At 43.7% G+C, this 21,371-nt stretch overlaps 2 protein-coding genes across 2 annotated transcripts in view; one reads left to right on the top strand and one right to left on the bottom strand.

The window, feature by feature from the left end:
• Positions 1-21,371, bottom strand: part of LOC308461606 (serine protease 33-like) — a 326,492-nt gene that overhangs the window by 283,156 nt on the left and 21,965 nt on the right. The gene's annotated exons all lie outside the window — the stretch shown is intronic.
• On the top strand, positions 12,933-18,793 carry LOC308461617 (serine protease 27-like; the record flags this gene model as incomplete). The annotated part of the gene is made up of 4 exons (XM_080978684.1): positions 12,933-13,156; positions 13,589-13,863; positions 15,510-15,679; positions 17,053-18,793. 4 exons carry the CDS (start codon positions 12,933-12,935, stop codon positions 17,296-17,298), a joined length of 915 nt encoding a protein of 304 aa, XP_080834810.1. The 3' UTR covers positions 17,299-18,793.

Consider the following 21,371-nt stretch of genomic DNA (forward strand, 5'->3'; position numbering starts at 1 on the left):
TGTCAAGTTGTTCATCTACCTTAGCTTTGAAAGCGAACGGAACCTGGCATGGCTTTAGCTTGATGGGGGCGACCTGCGGATCAAGGCTAAAGGAGATGCAGTTGATGCCGGTGACTTCCAGGCCGAGGGCATCAAACCAGTCTAGCCCTAAGAGGCTAGGCTATAGGCCTTCAACTACCACTGGTCTGAGCAGGCCCGAAAAATTCTTGAAAGCGACCCGGAACTGGCCGACACCTACCATGGGGATGTCATTTCCGTGGTATTCTCTCAAATGTATGCGGTGTGGGTTGAGTTGCCTCTTGGACAGCTTGGGCACGAGTCTTTTGATGGTGCTCCAGGATACGACGGACAAGGCAGACCCGGTGTCAATCTCCATATCACACGGAGCTCCTTCGATGAGCACAGTCATGTGTAGCTTGCAACGCGTAGGCGAGTTGGTTTGGCCAATCATGAATCCGGACAAGCAGTGGCAGTTGGTGAGGGCGAAACAGCTTCCGTTGGCAGACCGGGGGGAAGACTTGGACTTGCAAGACGGTGAAGGGGGCTTGTCAGACGGAGCCGATCAGCAGACCTTAGCTATGTGGCCCCTTCTGGAGCATTGCCGACAGATAGCATCTCTGAATCAACATTTGTTATGGGAATGATTGCCTCCACACCCAGCACATTCTGATCTGTCCTTGGACCTCTGTTTTAACTTCCCATGCTCCCACTTCATCTGGGGCATGTCATCATCTTCGCTGGGGGATGCCTCGTTACTGCTGGCCTCCTCGTGGTGCACTGGGATTGGCTTCTTAGCAGGATGCGGGCTGCTGTCCTTGCGAATCTCCTGGGCGGAGAGTTCAGCAGCTTCTGAGGCAGCAGCCTCCTCAATGGTCTTCTGCAGTGTGAGGCCTGGCTTGGCGAGGAGACGCCATTGCAGACAGTTGTCCTGAACCCCGCAGACCAGTCGATCCATCAGGTCTAAGTCTCGGAACTCACATTGCAGTACAGCCTTTCGGAAGGCGGCAATGTAGCTGTTGATTGACTCCCCCTCTGCCTGGTTGCGATGGTAGGATGCATGGCGGACAGCAATTTTGGATAGCTTTGGAGCGTTGTGGTTTTTAAGCTTCTCTTTTAGCACGTCCCATGGCGCTGCCTGGACTGCTAGTGGCACGACCAAAACTCAGGCCGTCTCAAACACCTCGGGCCCACAGAGGCTGAGGAATAGGCCCCGCTTACGCTCCTCTGACCCTTCCGTCAGCTCGTTTGCTTGGAGGTAGCAGGTGAACTGAGCAAGGTATGAGTCCCATGATTCAGAGGCAGGGACGAATGGCAGTAAAGGCACGAGTGAAGCCATGGTTCTGATGCCGACGTGGTGGGCGATGGATGGAACACAGTGCTCCAGCGAGTACGGTCAGCTCTGAATTAGGTCTGTTCAGTGATTTTGCTCAGTGAGTGTCTGAATTTGGCTGTGCTCTGAGGTCTATCCTATCCCATCCTCGTCACCAGTATTAAGTAGTGGGTGGACATAGTAGATGACACAGAGATTTCTCCAAGTATTTCTTTATAAGTAAGCTGGAACTGAACTGAACAGCAAAAAGCTCAGCTGGGCTGATTTTATAGGCAGCCGGCTGTCAATACTGTAATGACAACAGCCCAGGGTTTTCCGCCTAAATTAACTTATTTATACCCCACCCATCTTGCTGGGTTTCCCCGGGCACTCTGGGAGGCTTGCAAACATGCATATTAAGTAGAATTGCATACAAAATTACAAAAAATGCACATTAAAATGCTAACTGTTTTTTCTGATTGCAGGGGATCTACTTTGAGCATGACTAACGTGATCACACCCAATATCCATCCCATTTGGTGGCCATCACTGTCTTCTGCAGGAGCAAGTTTCATGGTTTAACTATGAAAGAGCCCTTTCTTTTCTCTGTCCTGAACCATCCAACATTCAGCTTCACAGAGTTCTAGCGTGAGGAGGGAGATTAGGGGCATGAAGCACTCGGAAGCACTCGGATATTTGAGAGTAGTGGTAAAAATAATAATCTACTTGCTGATCACAGCAGATAGCGATGCTGGATTTCCCTAGGGGGTGCTGTCCAATCTCATATCGGCCAAGAAGTCAGGCTTGAGCCCAGGGCTCTCCTCGCTTGTATTGGAATCCCTGCTCTGGGTGAAGCACCTTTGCAGGATTGGGCAGGCCCAATATCACAACATGGAAGAGAATTGGGTATAGGAGGGTGTTGGAGAAGCAAGGGGGATATCTGAGGAAGGAATCATCGCTTGCTAGGCTTTTATATATACCACACTTTTTGCTCTATAAGACTCACTTTTTCCCTCCTAAAAAGTAAGGGGAAATGTGTGTGCGTCTTATGGAGTGAATGCAGGCTGCGCAGCTATCCCAGAAGCCAGAACAGCAAGAGGGACTGCTGCTTTCACTGCACAGCTATCCCAGAAGCCAGAACAGCAAGAGGGACTGCTGCTTTCACTGCGCAGCGATCCCTCTTGCTGTTCTGGCTTCTGAGATTCAGAATATATTTTTTTCTTGTTTTCCTCCTCCAAAAACCAGTCTTGTGGCCTGGTGCGTCTTATAGAGCGAAAAATACGGTATGTAAAACTTCAAAAGGAGGGGCTGTGTCTGCTAAAAGGCTTCAAAGAATTAAAAGCAAACAAGGCAGCAGTACCCCTACACACAAATCACACAACACTAGCAATAATAGACGGACTGCTAGAAGGAGTGGAGCCAGAGAATAGCATCTCCCCACCTCCAGTATCTAATTCAGCCTTCATCAACCTGGTGCCCTCGTAAGAACATCAGACAAGTCTGGCTGCCAAATACCCCAAGGAATCTAGGAATCTAGATAGACTGCCTCTTGACTTGAAGTTTCCATAAGAACATAAGAAGAAACTGCTGGGTCAGGCAAAGGGCCCATTCTGTCCCGCATGAATGTACTTACAGAAAAAAGGGGAGAACTCAATATCCAAATATATTCATATTAATCTCACCATAGGAATACATGTCAGTGGAGAGAGGCATAGACAGGAAGAATTATTATATTAACCAAAATCTTTGAAAAGACCTTGGTAGCAACTGATTGTATTCTTCGCTGGTTTTAACAAAATTAATTTTTATTAAAGATTTTCATGAAATACAAAATAACATGCAATGTCTCTCTTCTTTTGTTCAGATTATAAAGTCTTTTGGTTAGATTCAGTGTAAAACAATATGGTATTCCTCATTGTTGACAAACATAATAACATTGTACGAAACAGACAAATCTCTTTAATTTGACCCCTCAAGATCCTTCGCTTAATATGGTGATTTTCCTTTTTTTTTTTTTTTTTTTTGCCAAATGAGTTTTTATTGGTTTATCATTATATATACATATAAACAAATACAAAGTATAATACATAAATTACATGTGTCATATCCAGTCCATGAATCATACATATATTACATAGTTGTTTTAAACTCCACCGAGCCTTAGACTTCCCTCCACTCCTTTGGTAAGTATCAGATAAATTCTGAAATCACGTATTTTATCTCCTTTACTTATTAGTCTTTCACTGTTAGAGTTATTCCAGTCCCGCCAGTGTCGTCAAAGTTCTACAATTAGTTCTTATGTACGTCAAATATTTGTTCCAATTGTCATGAAATTTCTGTTCGTCCTGATCCCTTAATCTTCCTGTTATTTTAGCTAGCTCAGCATAGTTTATCATCTTGACTTGCCAGTCACTTATAGTAGGTATTACCTCCATTTTCCAGTTTTGTGCTAACATGGTTCTTGCGGCCGTTGTGGCATATAAAAATAAATTTTTATCTTCTTTTTTAATTTCTTTGCCAGTTATTCCTAGCAGGAAGGCTTCAGGCTTTTTTGGAAAAGTATATTTCAAAAAAAATTTAAGCTCATTGTAAATCAGTTCCCAAAAGCCTTTCACCTTACTGCATGTCCACCACATATGGTAGAAGTCACCTTCTACCTCTCCGCATTTCCAGCATTTCTTATCCTTCAATCTATAAATTATTCTTATTCTTCAATCTATAAATCTTAGCTTCACTTCACTGGCTAACTTCAAATCATTTTCCAAAGGTTCTCCCTCAATGCCGTACACGCCGTGAACTTCATATTAACATTCCACAATTCATGCCACATTACAAAATCAATATTGTGACCAATATCCATGGCCCATTTGGTCATAGCCTCCTTCACCTCTTCATCTTTTGTGTACCAATCCAATAAGAGATCATACATCCTAGACAAAGTTTTATTTTTACCTTCTATAACTTCCACATTAAATTTAGATTTTTTATCTTCAAATCCTAATTTCTTTTTGTCTTCTTTTAGCAAGTCGTTTACCTGGTGGTATTGCAACCACCCTGTAAATAAGTTCTTTGCCTCTTCATAGGATTTACGTTTTATGCCCTGATCGGTTTTCCTGGTAAGTTCTTCATAAGTGGTTTTCCCCCCCTCCATATTAGTTTTTTTGACAGTCAGCACTTCTATTGGTGAAATCCACCAGGGTGTTTTCTTTTCCAGCAAATCTTTATTTCTTTCCCAAACTTGGAATATTGGTCCTCTAATTATATGATTTAGAAAGCCTCCATGAACTTTCACCTTCTTGTACCACAGGTACGAGTGCCACCCGTACCTGTTATTGAAGCCCTCTAAATCCAAAATATCAGTATTTTCCAGTTTTATCCAATATTTCACCCACATTAAACACGCCGCTTCATAGTATAAACTCAAATATGGTGATTTTTCAAGACGTGACGTTTCCCAAACTTTCAAATAACAATATGTAAGATTAGCACCAGCAAGATCCTTCTAGAACAAGTTTAGGGTTAGTTCAAGAAATGGTGGTTTTAAACAACAGCAGATGTTTGAGTAAAGCAGAAGTAGCAGTACACTGAGAAGAAAATGGTGGTTTTATACAACAATAAAGGTTTGAGTAAAGCAGGGATGGAGTAACACTGAGGGGTTGTTATTTTGTTAAGCCAGTTTTAACAAGTACAAATAGTACAAAGCTACTACAACAAATCCTTTCCAAACTCTGGAAACAAGCTCTGGATTCAAAACTTGTTTGAAACTGCCACTTCCCCCTCTGTGGCAGATACTACAGGGAAGAGGGTTGAAATGTTGGAGGGCTGAACTATACTGCATTACAGGGGGTTGGACTAGATGACTCATGGAGGCCCAGCTCAACAATTCTATGATTCTGTACATGCCACATGGCTTGCCCTTTGCCCCTTACACAATCCTACTGCACTCAGGTGCCATCGAGGGCACTGTGCTTTATCAGTGTTGAAATAAGATTCAAAAGTCAGTCTGCCACTGTTCCTCCACCTCAAGCATCTGATTGTTCACCTCAGTCAGCAAAAATGCCTTGTCGGCCTTGCCTGACTTAAAGTCACAGAAACCGGGTCAGAAAACCTGTCAACACCAGTAGTAGGAATGGAATTTGAGGTTTTGCAATGGGGATTAGATAATTCAACAGACCTTCCAAGTGTCCCTATTTCCCAGGCCAGGGACAGTCCTGGATTTTCAAAAGTTGTCCTGGTTTCTGATTTGATCCCAGAATGTCCCACTTTTCCTTAGGATGTCTCTGTTTTCATCAGATAAATGTTGGTGGGTATGGAGTCATGTGACCTCTGAGTCAAGGAGATAAGTAACAATATAATCTTTAGAAGACATCTGAAGGCAGCCCTGTATTTTTAAAATGTTTGTTGTTTTATTCAATGCTATTTTTCTAGAAAAAGTAGTGCTGGAAGTCACCATGAACCCTTGTTCTCTTATAATGGCAATGGGGCCCACCTGAAAGGTGCCAGAACTAAGTTCCGGTGAGTTCTGGCCTGTGCTCATTTTCCTACTCATATTGAAATACTGCCCCTCAATGAGGCCAAACTTAAATTCACAAAATGTTTAGGGGTATGGGTATCCCTGCGTAACCCCAGAAAGAAAAGCCCTGGTTCCAGCTGAAAAAATCCCTGGTTTCCTTATGTTTTTCTATATGTTAGAAGCCGCCCGGAGCATTAAAAATAAAATTATTATTATGGAAAAGGATGTCCCTATTTTCATCAGAGAAATGTTGGAGGGTATGTATTCAAAGAACTGAGATTTATATGTTGCACCCCCACTCCAGACGTAGAGAGACTCTCAGGAACCCAAAGAGGAGGAAATGCACAGAAGCACCACCCTTTCCCCTTGATATGGAACATTATATAGCACAATTAATTAAGATCAAAGTTCAGCTTTTCCTGGCGTTCACTGGAAAGGAACCATCCGGAAAGTACTTCAGAGAAGGACTGCAGAATCAGAAGCGAGCGGAGCATGTCGTTTTGCCCTCCTTACTGGTACTGCGGCTGCTGCAACTAATTGTGCTAAAAGGTGATGGATTGGTAAGTGGGAATCAATCTCTCAAGTTTTCCCCACCTTTCAGGGGTGTAAAAAGGAGACGGGTTTAAAGAGTGATGGCTCTAGACTGTCATTATTTTGCGGGGCAGGGGGATTCAATGACATAACTAGCAAAATCAGGTTGTGCGTAACAAACCCACTTCCAAGCAAAATTAGATATTTTTGTGATGAGAGTGAAGAGAAATGCACTACAAATGCAGGAGAATATCTGCTCAGCACAGTAACAGCGAACCTCCCTGCCGAAAAATTAGGATGAATGCTCCATAAATAGGTTGGCTGTAAGGGAAAATTGTTTGTGGCAAGGGCTTAACAAGAGGCATCCCTTCTCAAATGTATATCATGGAATGTTGATGGACTGAAGAGTAAATCGAGAGAGAGAGAGAGAGAGAGAGAGAGAGAGAGAGAGAGAGCGCATAATTTTTTTTTAAAAAATGGGATATTATGTGCCTCCAAGAAACCCATATAAAATAGGAAACAGAAGAATTCTAATTAATAAAAGACTGCGTTCAGAATTTATTTCAACAAGTTCAGAGAAGAAGAGGGGGGTTGTGATGTATGTTAACCTCGACCTAGAACCAACGTTACTATTCAAAAACGAGGTAGATAGAGTATTAGGAGTGGAAAGAAAATATGGGAAAGAAAAATTAACTATTATAGGAATTTATGCCCCAAATAGTAAGAAATTAGAATTTTATAAGAATTTAGAAGAAAAAAATTTGGGATCATTATAATGAAAATATAATTCTCGTAGGAGAATTTAATGGTGTGACCTCTGTAGACTTGAACAGAAAAGAAAGAGATAGAGTTATGAACGTTGGGAAGTTACCTCTTACCTTCTTCCAATTTGTAGAGAATCTTGATCTTTGCGACATATGGCGGATTAAACACCCAAATGGGAAAGATGTTACACACTTCTCAGAATCCCAAAAATTGGAAGGTAGAATAGATAATATTTGGGTTTCCAAGAAAATAGTATTAAGACCAAGTAAAGCAGAAATTTTGCCCAGAGTAATGTCAGACCATAACCTGACAATGCTGGAAATAACACAGAAGAAGGAGTATATGAAAAGGTGGAGACTAAATGAGAGTATCCTGAATGATGAAGATATAGTTTAAAAAACCAAAGATACGTTAGAAGAATTTTTTCAAATTAATAACAAACAAGGGACGGACAATTTGGGATGCCAGTAAGGCATATATGAGGGGGTTCTGCATCCCACAAACTGCTATGAAAAAGAAAAACAGAGATCAAAACTTCAACCTAATGCTTAAAGAAATAAGACAGAATGAAAAAGAATTGGCAAACATCCTAAGAACAAGGAAGCCCAAGTGGGGATTAGGATATAACAAACACAAGTTGAGAATTTACTAAACAAAGAAGTCGTAAATAAAATTAAATGGCTCAAACAAAAAACTTTTGAGTCAGCAAACCGTTCAAAAACCGGGGTTCCACTGTATCCTTTCTAAAGCTCCTGGGTGGTATGCTTCTGTGTGTGAAATTGGGAAATGGAAAAGACAGTGTAATTCTGTTAACCTAGTATTTTTCTCTCTCTCTAGTAGATTAAAAGAGGCAAGGGGGGGAGTGCCCCTCTGTTTTTGAGGTTATTTGTTTGTTCATTTCTCCTCCCATCTTCCTTGCAGCTGGAGACCGCATGAACAGGGTTTACTGGTGGTCTCCCTCCAAAACTGCTTAGCTTCTCCAAAGTGTCTGCATTATGTGCTTCCCTTAGAGCAGGGGTCAGCAACCTTTTTCAGCCGTGGGCCAGTCCACTGTCCCTCAGGCCATATGGTGGGCCGGACTATATGGGGGGGGGTGAACGAATTCCTATGAACCACAAATGCATTTTAAAGAAAAGGACACATTCTGTAAAAACACACTGATTCCCTGACCATCCGCGGGCCGGACTGAGGCGATTGGGCTTCATCCGGCCACAGGGCCTTAGGTTGCCTACCCCCTCCTTAGAGCATGCCTTAGGGTATTCTGAGCAGAGGTAGCTGGTGCTGATTGTAATGGTAGAGTGGAAGTCAGGGTGAAGACCAACGCTAGACAAAGCAAGATCCTGTGACAGGCAGGGCCAAATAATTCTAGTTTTGTTCCCATCACCCTCCCTGCTGAGATCTAGGCACTTCCAGACCCTGAACTGGCTATTAAGTCAGAATTGCAGCAGGTGGGGGCTGGCTGAGGCTGGTGGAAAAATGTTCCATTTCCCCTCATGAGCCAGCATGGGGGGTTTTTCCTGACATTGAAAGAAACACACGTGTGAAACTGGGTGTCTCAACTTGGGTGTGAAACTAAGCACTTATACACACCCACACTTGTACATGCAGGGAGTGCTTTAGTCAGGAAGCAAAGGCCCTGGCCCAGGTTCTGAGAAGGTGGCATGCCCAGCTCCCTCCGTCAAGCTAAGGAACAGTTTTGTGCGTGCAGAAATGAAGAGAAGAAGCAGTTTTGGAGAGATGCAAAAGCAACAAGAGGGAGAGCTGGGAAGACACCTTGGTGGTGCCAATATCTCCCTAAAGGGAGGTGGAAGACCTGCTGCAAGGGGGAAGTGTACTATGCTCAGCTTGTATATCTGTAAATAAGCTAAATATTACCAAAAAAAATCCAGTTTTCTCCCCCAAAGGAAATAAAAACTCAAAAGAGTGCTGCCGTTACAGTCTTGGAAAGCAAGAAGCATGCATCAATATGATTCATCCATTGAGCCCTGCATTTATCTCCCCTTCCTCTTTTATCTCCTCTGTGCTGAATTCTAGACTGAAAGCAGCTCAGGGCAAGGACTTTTGTTCTTCATAAATGCCATGCATATAAATGGGGCTTTAGATAAACTACCACCAATAGTACCATTAATAATAATAATACCAACAACAACTACTATTTTGTTGTTGTTGGCACCCATCTGTCCCTCACTAGGGTATTACTCCTCCCCTGGTACCCCATACACCCCAATAACTATTTTACACTGTTATTAATTGGTAATTTGTTTATTTTCATTGATTTATTTTAAAACACTTACGTACTACTTTATATCTAAGTATTCCAAATCCATAATATCACCCAAGCGCTGCCAGAAAGTTTGGCAACCATAGCCCAAGGCATGCAGGAGACAGGAGGTCTCAGGAGGTCAGCAGCGATTTGGGGTGCTGCCAGGATCCAGAGGATTGAGGGACTTGGGGGTTCTGTCCTGCATCTCCAGATTCAGTGAAGGAAGCATTATCCTTTCACCCTTGATACTGTATTTGATCCTAGAAGACATCCAGACCGAAATAAAACGTCAGTTATCCAGAACCGACTGGTGCTCAACCACTCAGAGGACACTTCAGAAGAGGGACAGCCATGGCAACTGTGTCTTTCACGCTGGCTGTGTGGCTTCTGCAGCTGACCATACTGCAAGGTGACTTATAGGGCTTGGGAAATGCAGAAATCCCCTCCATGTTGCCTTCGTTTAGGGGCATAGTTGTCAACTGTCCCTTATTTGGTGGGAAACTCCCTTATCCCAGCACCGTGTCCCACTGCTGTCCCTTATTGATGATGTCCATTAAATTTCCCGGGTTTCATGCTCGCCCAGCCTGGGAGGGAAGCAGCAGCTCGGGGTCTTCCGCCGTGAGAGAGAGCGCGCGCACGAGCTGCCGCGTCTCCGTCTCTCCCTTTTCCCCTTCAGGGGCATGTCACGAGGAGACGGGTGGGCGGCGGGCGGGCAGGCAGCCCCTCTCTTGCGAGACTTCTGCCACGCTGCCAGGGGAAGCCGGAGGCAGCAGCGGTGGCTGAGGAGGTGGCCTAAGAGAGGAGGAAGAGGAGGGGATGTGGAGGGACACAGAAGGGTGGAGCTTCAGCGGCCGCCACGGCGCCGCAACCACTTCATGCCGGGCTCACCGGTGGCGTGGGCGAGAGTCTCTCTCCCTCCCCCCTCTCTCTTGGGCGGGGAAGGGCCGATGGAACTCCTCGCACCAGGACGACGGCAGCCCCAACGTGCTGCTTAGCATACCCTCCAACCAGTGCGGCTTCTTAATGTAGTTATTTCCCCCTCTGCATCCCTTTCATAACTCTATTTTTATAAATCATTTGTCCATCCATAGTTCAAATTTTTACTACAAGTTTTCTGTCAATCCTACCAATGTATGTAACTCTTTACAATAGCTTTTCAACTAAATCATAAACTTTCCCCATTCTTTATAAAAGAGGTCCTCTTCCTGGTTTCTAATTCTGGCTGTAAGCTTTGCCATCCGGACGTCGTTCATCAGTTTTGTCTGCCACTCTTCTTTGGTTGGAGTTGTAGACCCTTAGGATCATCTAGTCCAACCCCCTGCAAAACAGTCAGTCACAGCAAAAGCAGCATGGCTCCATCAGTGGCGGATTTATGTATAAGCTGAGCAAAATCCCTTATTTTGGCTACTGATCCCTTATTTTCGAGGCTGCTGGTCCCTTATTTTCAAATCTGTAAGTTGACAGCTATGTTTAGGGGACAGGAAGGGAATCTGGAGTGATAAAAATATTTTAAATAAAAAGCTTGCCACTACATTTCTTCTTTGTAGATCAAAGCAGCTTCTGTAGGGGATCTCACATTAACTACATCTTAACCTCATCAGTTAAGCTTCCTGCAGTTCGAAAGCATGTCAAAGTGCAAGTAGATAAATAGGTACCTCTCCGGCGGGAAGGTAAACGGCATTTCCGTACGCTGCTCTGGTTCGCCAGAAGCAGTTTAGTCATGCTGGCCACATGACCCGGAAGCTGTACGCTGGCTCCCTCGGCCAATAAAGCGAGATGAGCACTGCAAACCCAGAGTCGGCCACGACTGGACCTAATGGTCAGGGGTCCCTTTACCTTTACCTTTAACCTCAGCAAGGTTGATGCATCTTGCACCTTTAAGCCATGCAATACAAAGGTGGGAAGCTATCAAATCAGAATTTCTCCTTCACACAAAATCACAAAAAATTATTGTTGCTTTGAGTAGGAAAGGAAACCACATGCTCAGCATAACACAGAATTCTTATTTCTAAAAGCAAAGGATTTTGAGAGTCAAGTCTACCTGGCTTCATCATGTGTCCCTCATTCTAAACTGAAAGAGTGGAGGGGCAAACTTGCCCTGTACTAAACTTAGAGGGAAGAATTATGCTAGGAGCTTTCTCTTGTACCCCTACGTAGCGACATCTAAAAGCTCTTAGAGCCTTTGCTCTATTGTAGCCCTAGGGAACGCATCCCCGTTCACACTGCTTGCCAATACTGAATACCCACCAGATCTGACCTGCCCACATCCCGCCACAACTCCTTCAAGCCCCACCCCATAGTCACCTTCTCCTAGGAGTCAAGGCACTTTCAGGGGGCATTTTTTTAGGAGGGGTGGGCCTCCTTAATTTTCAAAGGGTGTTCAGCTCTGTTCCCTGGTTCCATACAACATTGTGTGTGCGACCTCAGGATATTACTTCAAGTCCCCGCAAACCTCTTTAGATGTTTGTGCCTCTGCCCTAGCCCATTTCCTTACAAGATATATATCTTGTGCAGACACATTCACGTGAAAGCATGGATCTCAAAATGTTGTTGCTGTTGTTGTTGTTATTTCTTACCTGAAGTACCTTCTCTGCTTTTTCATTTTCCTCAGGTGCTACCAACTCAACAGCAGGTAAGAGCAATTCGATATATTGGAAGCATTTCTGTGCAGGAGTTTCACCCAACTTCCTTAAGACATTCAGCCAAGCCACAAACAGGGAGGGCGAAGCTAGTGCGTCCTCAAGGCTCTCCCCATTTCATGTACCCTCCAAAGCCCACATCTCTCTCTCCAGCCAGGCTCCATGCTGTCCTTGAGTAGTTCTGTCTGCTTTGAAAGCATCCTTGAACCATATTGGTGCCTCTTCCTTGCCAGAAAAGATGTGGTGGGGGGATGTAGAAACCACTGGACTTTTGTGTGGCTGGGTGGGAAATTTGATTCAATTCACATTTAAAGATGAACCTACCTGGTTAGCATTTTCTGAAACAATACATGAACTTAAACACAGCTCTCCTCCCAAATTCTCCCTTCTCCAGAATTCACAGTGCACTTCTCCAGTCAGGTAATATGCAGAAAAATGCATATGCTAGCGTAAAGTGTGAATAAATGCATATGTTAGCAAAGACATACAAAGATGTATTCTAGTAGGGAAAACAGCTTTGCAGAAATGTTTACATTAAGGGAAATTGTACAAAAATGCTGGTGAATTTTCATTAAAGCCTTTGTGGGGTGGGGGGGATGCAAAGATCTTGCACTCAATGGCAAACCACGTGTAGCTGGGTCCTTGGTCTCATTGAAGAAAATGAGACTTACTTATGATAAACATGCACAGCATTGGGCCACATCTTCTGAGGAGAAATTATTGGTCAACAAATGTTGTGTTAAGAAACAGTAAGTCAGTTTTACTTACCAGATTAAATGCTCACTAGATCCATCAGAATTGATAACTGGAAATCTTGTTTTGAAGACTGAAAACACTGACTGGAAAACTAATTGAAATTCAGAAATTTTGATTCCTCATGTCCTCGTCATGTTCTGCTCAAAGAGCTCCAACATGGCTGTGCTGCAAACCATAATAGCAAGTCCTCTCATTTCCTCCTCATCCTTCACAGGGTGTGGAAAACCAATCAACTCTCCACGAATTGTTGGTGGCCAACCAGCCTCAAATGGGTCGTGGCCCTGGCAGGTCAGCATTTTACAGAGCTTTTATCCTATTTGTGGAGGCTCCCTTATAGCCGAGCAATGGGTGCTCTCAGCAGCTCACTGCTTCTTCAACAGGTGAGTATCTGATGGGTATTGCTGTACAGCCGTTATCAAGTGTCACCCAAAAGACAGCACAAGGGCAGGCTAATATCCTCTGCCTGCCTGTCAGCTACCTGGTGTCTCAGGTGTACAATACATTTAATGCAGAACCATGTCACTTTAAATAGTCGTGGCTTCCCCCCCCCCAAAAAAACCCCTGGGGACCGTAGTATGTTACAGGTGCTCAGAGTTGTTAAGAGACTCCTGAGCTACAGTTCTCAGAATGGTTTCAAAATCCATCCCTCTTCCCAGGGAATTGAGCTCTTGGAGTTATAGTTCTTTGGGGAGTCCAGGGTTAGGGTGACAAGCAGGAACTCAAAAGTCAGTATTGACAGATCCATCTGTTTGTTTGTTTGTTTGTTTGTTTGTTTGTTTGTTTGTTTGTTTGTTTTGCCCTTCTATTCACAGTATGGGGTCCCTGTTCCAATACAATGTCCTCCTAGGTGCCTATCAGCTCTCAAACCTCTCAGATAATGCAGTGATATCTGACGTGCAGCAGATTATCCTCCACCCTGACTACAATGGCTTGAGTGGATCCACTGGAGATATTGCTTTAATTAAGCTGAAGTCCCCTGTGAAGTTCACCAACTACATCCTCCCCATCTGCCTGCCAGAGTCCTCTACACAGTTCCCTTTGAACGAATACTGCTGGGTGACCGGATGGGGAGATATTCGATCTGATGGTGAGGGGTGTTCTTCAAAAGGCTCATTCAGACTCTGGGGCTCATCCAGATTCACCTGCATAAGGCTTACATAGTGGTTAATATTACGGGCGCCTGCAGACTGGTGTTTCTTTGAGTTGTTTGCGCTATAATAGTGTATTAGTGGTAGATTTATACAGGGCCATCCACACATGATTCCCCTTTCGCCATTTTTCTGCAATGCTTCTCAAATGTCTTATCATTCTTACTATCTGGTAGGGCGCTTTTACACTATAGTGCAACAGAAGTAGGACCAAAAAAAAAAAAAAAAAGAGTCCCTGTAAATTTGTGGTATCAGAAGTTAAAGGATTTCAGCAGGAAGTTATAAAACATGCACCAATGGGAAATGAAGCAGTATGTCCACCCCAAAACTTTTGCAGACGCAAGCAGTATTGAAAGTGGAATGCACAATAAAAATGATATCCAGAAGGCCCCAATTCTAGTCCTTCTTGAGCATTCAGTCTCATTTGGTTATGGGGCAGCTCCAAGGGTTTAGGTATAAGCAATTTTTGTGCATGCGCAGAACACCTGGAACTGAACGCCTGTGCAAGATGTGATCATACTGTACTTGGAATCCCCAAACCTAACATTCTGGTATGTGCTTGAATCTCTCCCACAAAATACTGACACTCTGGAGGCAAATTCAGTGCCAGAATTTTCATGCCATCATTTTCCACAGTGCTTTACAGTATGAATTGGGGGAACAGCTCCCTATCCCAAGGACAATCCCAACATTTCCATGGGGAAAGAAGGAGGCATGGAATATTACAGATGGGAGAGAAATTTGATTCCATTTTCTTTTAAGACAAACCTACCTAAATTGCACTTTCTCCAAACCATACTCAAACGGAAATATTGTCACCCTCTGAATTTTGTTATGCAGTTCAGCAGCCAAGTAATGTGTACAAAAATGCTGGGGTAAAGTCTGTATAAAAATGCATGGGTTAATGAAAATGCATGCATATATTAGGAGAAAATTGCACTGGGGTGCAACTGGATTTTCATGAGGATTTCTTTTTTGTAAATGCAATTTTTAAATTTCCCAAGGTCCAACTCTACCATTAGGCAGAGTGAAGCAGGTGCCTCAGCTGGCAAGCCCTGAGAGATGTGAAACAGCCATGTTATCTGACTTTCATTCCAAAGCTCGCCTGCTGCTCTTAGGTGTAATGGAAGCCCAGCCGGCCCACCGGTGAGGCAGGCTGCAGCAGCTGCCTCAGGCAGCAGAACACTAAGAGGTAGCACCCCTGCAAGTGCCCCACAGACTCCACTACTGGCAGAAAAGCAGTGGCGGTGACAGCTTTCAATGAGATCTGATGAGACCTCACCCAAACCTGCCATCGCTGCTGTTACCCAGGTAACAGAGGAATTGGCAGGGGGTGGCAGCAACATTGGCACGTTCCGGTTTTTCCTCAGGAGCCAAATTGGGACATGCCACCCCTGAGTGAAATATGATGTCCCACTGTGCATGTCAAAGAAAGCACCAGTATGGCCGTCCTCTGCACATGTCATGCTCTGTACACCCACCATGCGCTCACTGCTAAAAGTGCATGTGTCTCAATGCACTTGAATTATTCTGCCTCCGCCTTCCATGACTGCTTTCCATTTCTCTCTCTCTCTCTCTCTTCCAGTGCCTTTGCCAGATCCACGAACCCTCCAGGAAGTCAAGGTGCCACTCATAATTCGAGAAATCTGCAATATTCTCTATAACAGTCGCCCAGTGCTAGGCCTGGGCTGGGATCCTATCAAGCAGGATATGATCTGTGCTGGTTACCCAGAAGGTGGGAAAGATTCCTGCCAGGTAGGTTGTTCCATGACCTGTTCTTCATACAGCCATTGCAGGTGGTAGACAAAGGCAGGCTCTGGGGTGGTGGCATTTGAAAACCCCTTATGTTATTACTGTATGTATGAACTTACATTGTGTGTATATAGTACTTAGGCATTGCTTACTAATTTGGCTCTAGCTAGGGAGATGGTACCTGACAATTTTTCAGATTCTCCCATTTTTCAAAGTGTTATTGCTTTTGCTTCATCTTAAATATTGTGATGCTGCTTCTTTGGGCAATACCCCAAATATTGCAGGTGCCAGAGGCAGGCAGAATCAATAATAATAATAATAATAATAATAATAATAATAATTTTATTATTTATACCCTGCCCTTCCCAGTTCAAAAACCGGGCTCAGGGTGGCTAACAACAAATTTAAAACACTTTAAAACACTTAATTATAAAAGCGGCATAAAATACAGTATAAAAACATGAATAACAATAAAATTCAAAAATCAATTAGATAATCCCCAGGGCTAGCTGGCTGAACTGGTCCTACTTGGGCCAAGGGAGAATTAGCTGTGGGGTCTCAGAGCGGGTGATCTTCATAAAACACTAGAACTATCTTGTCCATTCATGCCTTAGGTGATAAAGATTTATTATTATTTTTTATTCAATTTTACAATTAACATTTACATTCAAACCAAAATCGTAATCATAAACATATAGTAGCCCCTGAATCCTTGGACTTCCCTCCATGGGTTCCATTGTTAATCTTTTTCAACTGCATCGTAGTAATGTTCTCTATTTTTCTGTAAAATCTCATTCTTACCATAATTCTTGTTACATTAAAAGTGTTGTTAAAATCCTCCCTTTACAGTGTTCTCCCAGGTAACTTATAAATTCCCCCATTCTTTATTGGATTTATTGCCTTCTTGGTTTCTGATCTTCCCTGTTATTTTCACCATTGTGGCAAATAAAGATAAAGATTTAAACCAGACATTGGGAACTCGTCCACACTTCTGCTAGTGTAAGAGGTTTTCTGCTTGTTCCATGATTTGAGGCATAAGTGGTTTTTTGTCTGTCTTGCCATGTTCCACGGGAAAACCTACTGTTTACCGCTAACATTAATCCGCAGAAAAACATACTGACGTTCATTCCAATTCAGTAAACAGCACGTTTTCCTGGGCGAGAGTGGTGGGACAAGCCTAGTTTGTGGATGAGCCTGGATATTGCTCAGCTACAACTCCCAACACCCCTTACCATGGGCTGGAACTGTTGGGAGGCGGAGTCCCCCATCCCTGATTATTGCACTGATTCCAGCTGCTTCACCGAATCAGGATTCAGAATCTAATGTCAGAGTGTTCACTGTAGATCCTCTGCTACCTCCCTTCTCTTTCTCCACAGGGTGACTCTGGAGGACCTTTAGTTTGCCAACTTGAAGGAGTTTGGACCCAGGCTGGGGTTGTAAGTTGGGGAGTTGGCTGTGGTGGAAGCGACCACCCTGGTGTCTACACCTTAGTGCCTTTCTATGCCAACTGGATCCAAGACAAGATGAGTGGTAGAAATGGGAGTGGTGGTAAAAGCGACCAACTACACAACGCCCGTGTTGTGACATTCACTTTGGTTTCTCTTCTGCTAGCCCTTCTGTGAAAAACCAATCTATTGGCTTTCCGTCTTACCTATAATTGCCTGGAATATTTAGGCTGCTGGAGGACTCTGTTTAAATCACCACATGCAGTAGATCCAGGGAAACCTACCCCTACTTCTCTCTGATTCATACAGGCATTAGCCTTGTCACATTTCAATTCCTTTCTAACCATTTGATCATAGTTTAGGCATTGCGTGCCCAGGCGGAGAAGAGAGAGGCCATCAGAAGGAATAATAACTCATGACAACATGTTATGGAATTAAAATTGGCTACAAGTTTATTAAACCTTTTAGATGTAGAAACACCTTAGCTTAGGCATTGGGCATGTATCCCTCCCTGCCCCCCAGCTGGGGAATTGGGACTCCTCGGAGTTAATGGGATAGGGGAGGGTGCACTGCAAGACACTTGTGTACACAGGCAGCCTACCCCATATCTGTGCAACGCAGGGGAGTTCACTGACAATCTTTCAATGTATGGCCAGTGACTCCCTTTTCACAAACCCCTTTAAGAGGGAACCCTGGAATCACCGTAGCAGGAGGGGGGGTGAGTCACCACTTCACGTCCACCCCCCATTTAGGGAAGATAGACTAAAGGATTCTGCCCAAGGCTTAAAAGCCACCAAAATTGTGACAATTGCTACGGGGAAGGCAATTCCTTCCCGGCTCCTCAACAGCAACCATCAAAAGACCCTAGCAACGCCCGCTGAACAGGAAGGATAATGGTTAACCTGCAATCAAGCATTATACAAAGGGAGAGTTGGGTGAGTGAAGCTCCGGAGCTGACTGCATGCTTGCTGCTGGCTCCGCCTCCCATTTATGCATCTCAAGCGGACCAATGGGAAGCCTGCCCATTCAAGGTCCGCTCGGCTGGCCCCACCTCCAAAGAAGCCACTAAAAGGGTTTGGCAGGAACTTCCAATGGCTGACGACAGGGAGGTGGGCCAACAGAACAGCTGGTGAGTCCCACGTGGCTCGGGGGTGCTGCATGCAGTCCCGCAAGGGGACCCACAAAGGGAGGTGTGAGCACTCATTTATTATTAAATTTTGATCCCACCTTCCCTCCTTGGAGCTGAAGATGGCATACGTGGCTCTCCTCCTCCCCATTTTCATCCTCACAACAACCCTGTGAGGTAGGTTCAGCTGAAAGTGTATGACTGGCTCAAGGTCTCCCACAGGCTGACTGGAAATTTGAACCCTGGTCTCCAAGGTCCTAGTCCAACACTCTAACCTGGACACCTTACTGTTACACCCAAAGAACCCCAGGATTGTCACCTGGAGAAGAAGCTGAGAATTTTCCATCCATGGACATCAGTTGGAAGCTATGATATTTCAGACTTCTACAGTGATGCTGGAAGTGATGCCTGTCGTTCTGTTCTTAAAAGAAAATTAACATTTTTAATTTACATTTTTAAATGACGTGGAAACAAGTGGTAGATAAATTCAGCCCCTGGGACAAGACATAATAAGTTATGAACTTTAAATTGAATTTCTTCAGTCACTTGATCTTTTATTTGTGATGTTTCAGGGTTTTAAAATTATCAATAAATTATTATAAAATACTTTCAATAGTTTTACTGCTTTATTCTTTGTATGATTATTTCTTCTTCTTTTCTCTTTTAATATTTGTATGTATACCCAAAGAGAAAGAGAATGTTTTTATGTACTATCTCTGTCTGCTTCAACTACCTCCATTTCTTCATGCTTTGCTCAGCTTTTTCCTCTTCTTTCTGCATCCTGCATGCATGTATATTCAGTGATTCCTTGGTTCTCGAACATAATCCGTTCCGGGAGTCCACTCAACTCCCAAAACCATTCAAAAACCAAAGCGCGGCTTCCAACCGGCTGCAGGAGCTTCCTGCACTCAATCGGAAGCCACGGAAGCCACATCGTACATTTGGGTTCCAAAAAACGTTCGCAAACCGGAACACTCACTTCCGGGTTTGTGGCATTCGGGAGCCGATTTGTTCAGGAGCCAAGCCGTTCAAGTACCAAGGTATCACTGTACTGAGTTAGACCATTGGCCCAGATGTTGTGGGAAGGGGCAGAGGCTAACAGAATCACTAGAACTACCTCACCAGTAAATGCCGGAGATATAAACCAGACACTGGTAACCTCTGACCCTCCATTGTTGCTGGTCAGCAACTCCTACCATTCCTGACCATGGACCATGCTGGGTGGAACTGCTGCGAGGCAAGGCCCAACAACATATGAAGGGTTTCAGGTTCCCCATCCCTGATTGATACACTTATTCCATCTCCTTTATCTTGTTTGGCTCTGGTGTCATTGTGGGATCTATCTCCCATATCTTTCTCCACAGGGTGACTCCGAGAGAGCCTTAGTTTGCCAGCTCAAGTTGGACCCAGGCTGGGGTTGTGAGCTTGGGAAGAGGCTGTGAAGGCATCTACATTTCAGTGCCTTTCTATGCTAAGTGGATACAAGACAGTAGAAACAGGTTCGGTAGACAAAATGGCTGACCACCCAACGCCCCATGTTGTGACATTCACCTTGGTGTGTCTTATTCTAGCTCTTCTGTAAGAAACCAACCGCCTTTCAGTCTCCCAGATAACAACATGGGATATCACAAACTGTTCACACATTCAGCAACAATGACTATCTGAATGGGCAGTAATCTGGGGAAACAAATGAGAGTAGTGGAGAAATTCAGTTCTGTTCACATTTAAAGGCAACCCTATATAATTTACACTTTCCAAAGCAATACACACACACCAAAATATGAATATGTACAAAAATGCATATATTAAAGTGTGTGTTTAAATGCATATGTTCACAGAAATAATATTTTTTAAAATGCATTATCTTAGAGAAAATTGGTTTTGCAAATATGTGCATATTCAGAGACACACTAAAATGCTGATGATTTTCATGATCCCACACACATACATGGAAAAGAAAAGTGGAAATATTCCACACTCTAATGCTAAGTTTATTTTCAGGATTGACACACCGGTATAAAGCCCTGTGTCTGTGCATACAGCCTCAATAACTGTCAAGCCCTTACTTATCAAATTAATTTCCTTCACATTTTAATGCACATCTGCCTGAATTTACACCAACTAAACCAATATGTAGATCAAAACTCAGGTATCTACTTAAATTCACACTTCTCCAAATGCAATTCTCCATACTACCCCTCCCCCCAAAAAAATCCAAAACCACAAAGATGTGTATATTAGGTGGAAATGCATAAAAATGTGTGTGTTAATTAAAATAATGCACATCATGCATTATATTAGGCCATTTTTTTGCAAAAATGCATGAAAATGCACAGAAATATTTGTGATGTTTTAAAAACTGCTGCAGAGATTGATCAAATTGAACATAAAACTGGGGGGGGGGGGAGAAACTGATAGAAACCCCAACTGACATGTTTAGCCATCTCTACCAATGAACCATATACCCTGCAGAACCTGGCCAGGCAAAATGGGGCAGGGGCACTTAGTTCAACAAAATATGTTTCTGCCTCTGCATTACCGTCTGGTAAATGGGTTGACTTTTGGTGTCACAAGCAGGAGAGGGCTATTGTCTTCATATCCTCCTTTTGAGGTTCCCTAATGGCATCTAGATGGCCACTGTGGGAACAGAACGCTAAACTACATAGGCCTCTGCTCTCACCTAACAGAACTCTTCTTATATTGCTTACAAAGCACAATGTTATCTTAATAATACAGCGCAGTGTTCAGCTTTTTTATGTTGCTGCTAAACCAAATTGATCCCCTGAAAACTGCCCTTTAATTAAAAGATCAAAAATGGAGCAAGTTCAATTGTCTCCTCAGGCAACAGAAACTGAAGAACATCCTTCAATAAAACTTGGAATTCCACGGAAAGGGGGTGGCCCTGGAAAGAACAACTGGGAGACAGAGTTCCCTGAGAAGAGGGGTTGATAGTTAAAACATTCTGTAAATTATATCTCTATGAAAGGGTCTCTCAACAATGCTCTTAACACACTAGAGCTCTTTGAGAGAAGCCATGACTGTTAAAGCGGTGCAATAGTGCTTTCAATATATAGTGTGAATGTCTCCTGAAGCAAAGAACAAAATGGTGGCCCCCTCCATTCCA

Source organism: Podarcis pityusensis, assembly GCF_964106645.2.
Source record: "Podarcis pityusensis genome assembly, chromosome: 13".
Taxonomy (NCBI): domain Eukaryota; kingdom Metazoa; phylum Chordata; class Lepidosauria; order Squamata; family Lacertidae; genus Podarcis; species Podarcis pityusensis.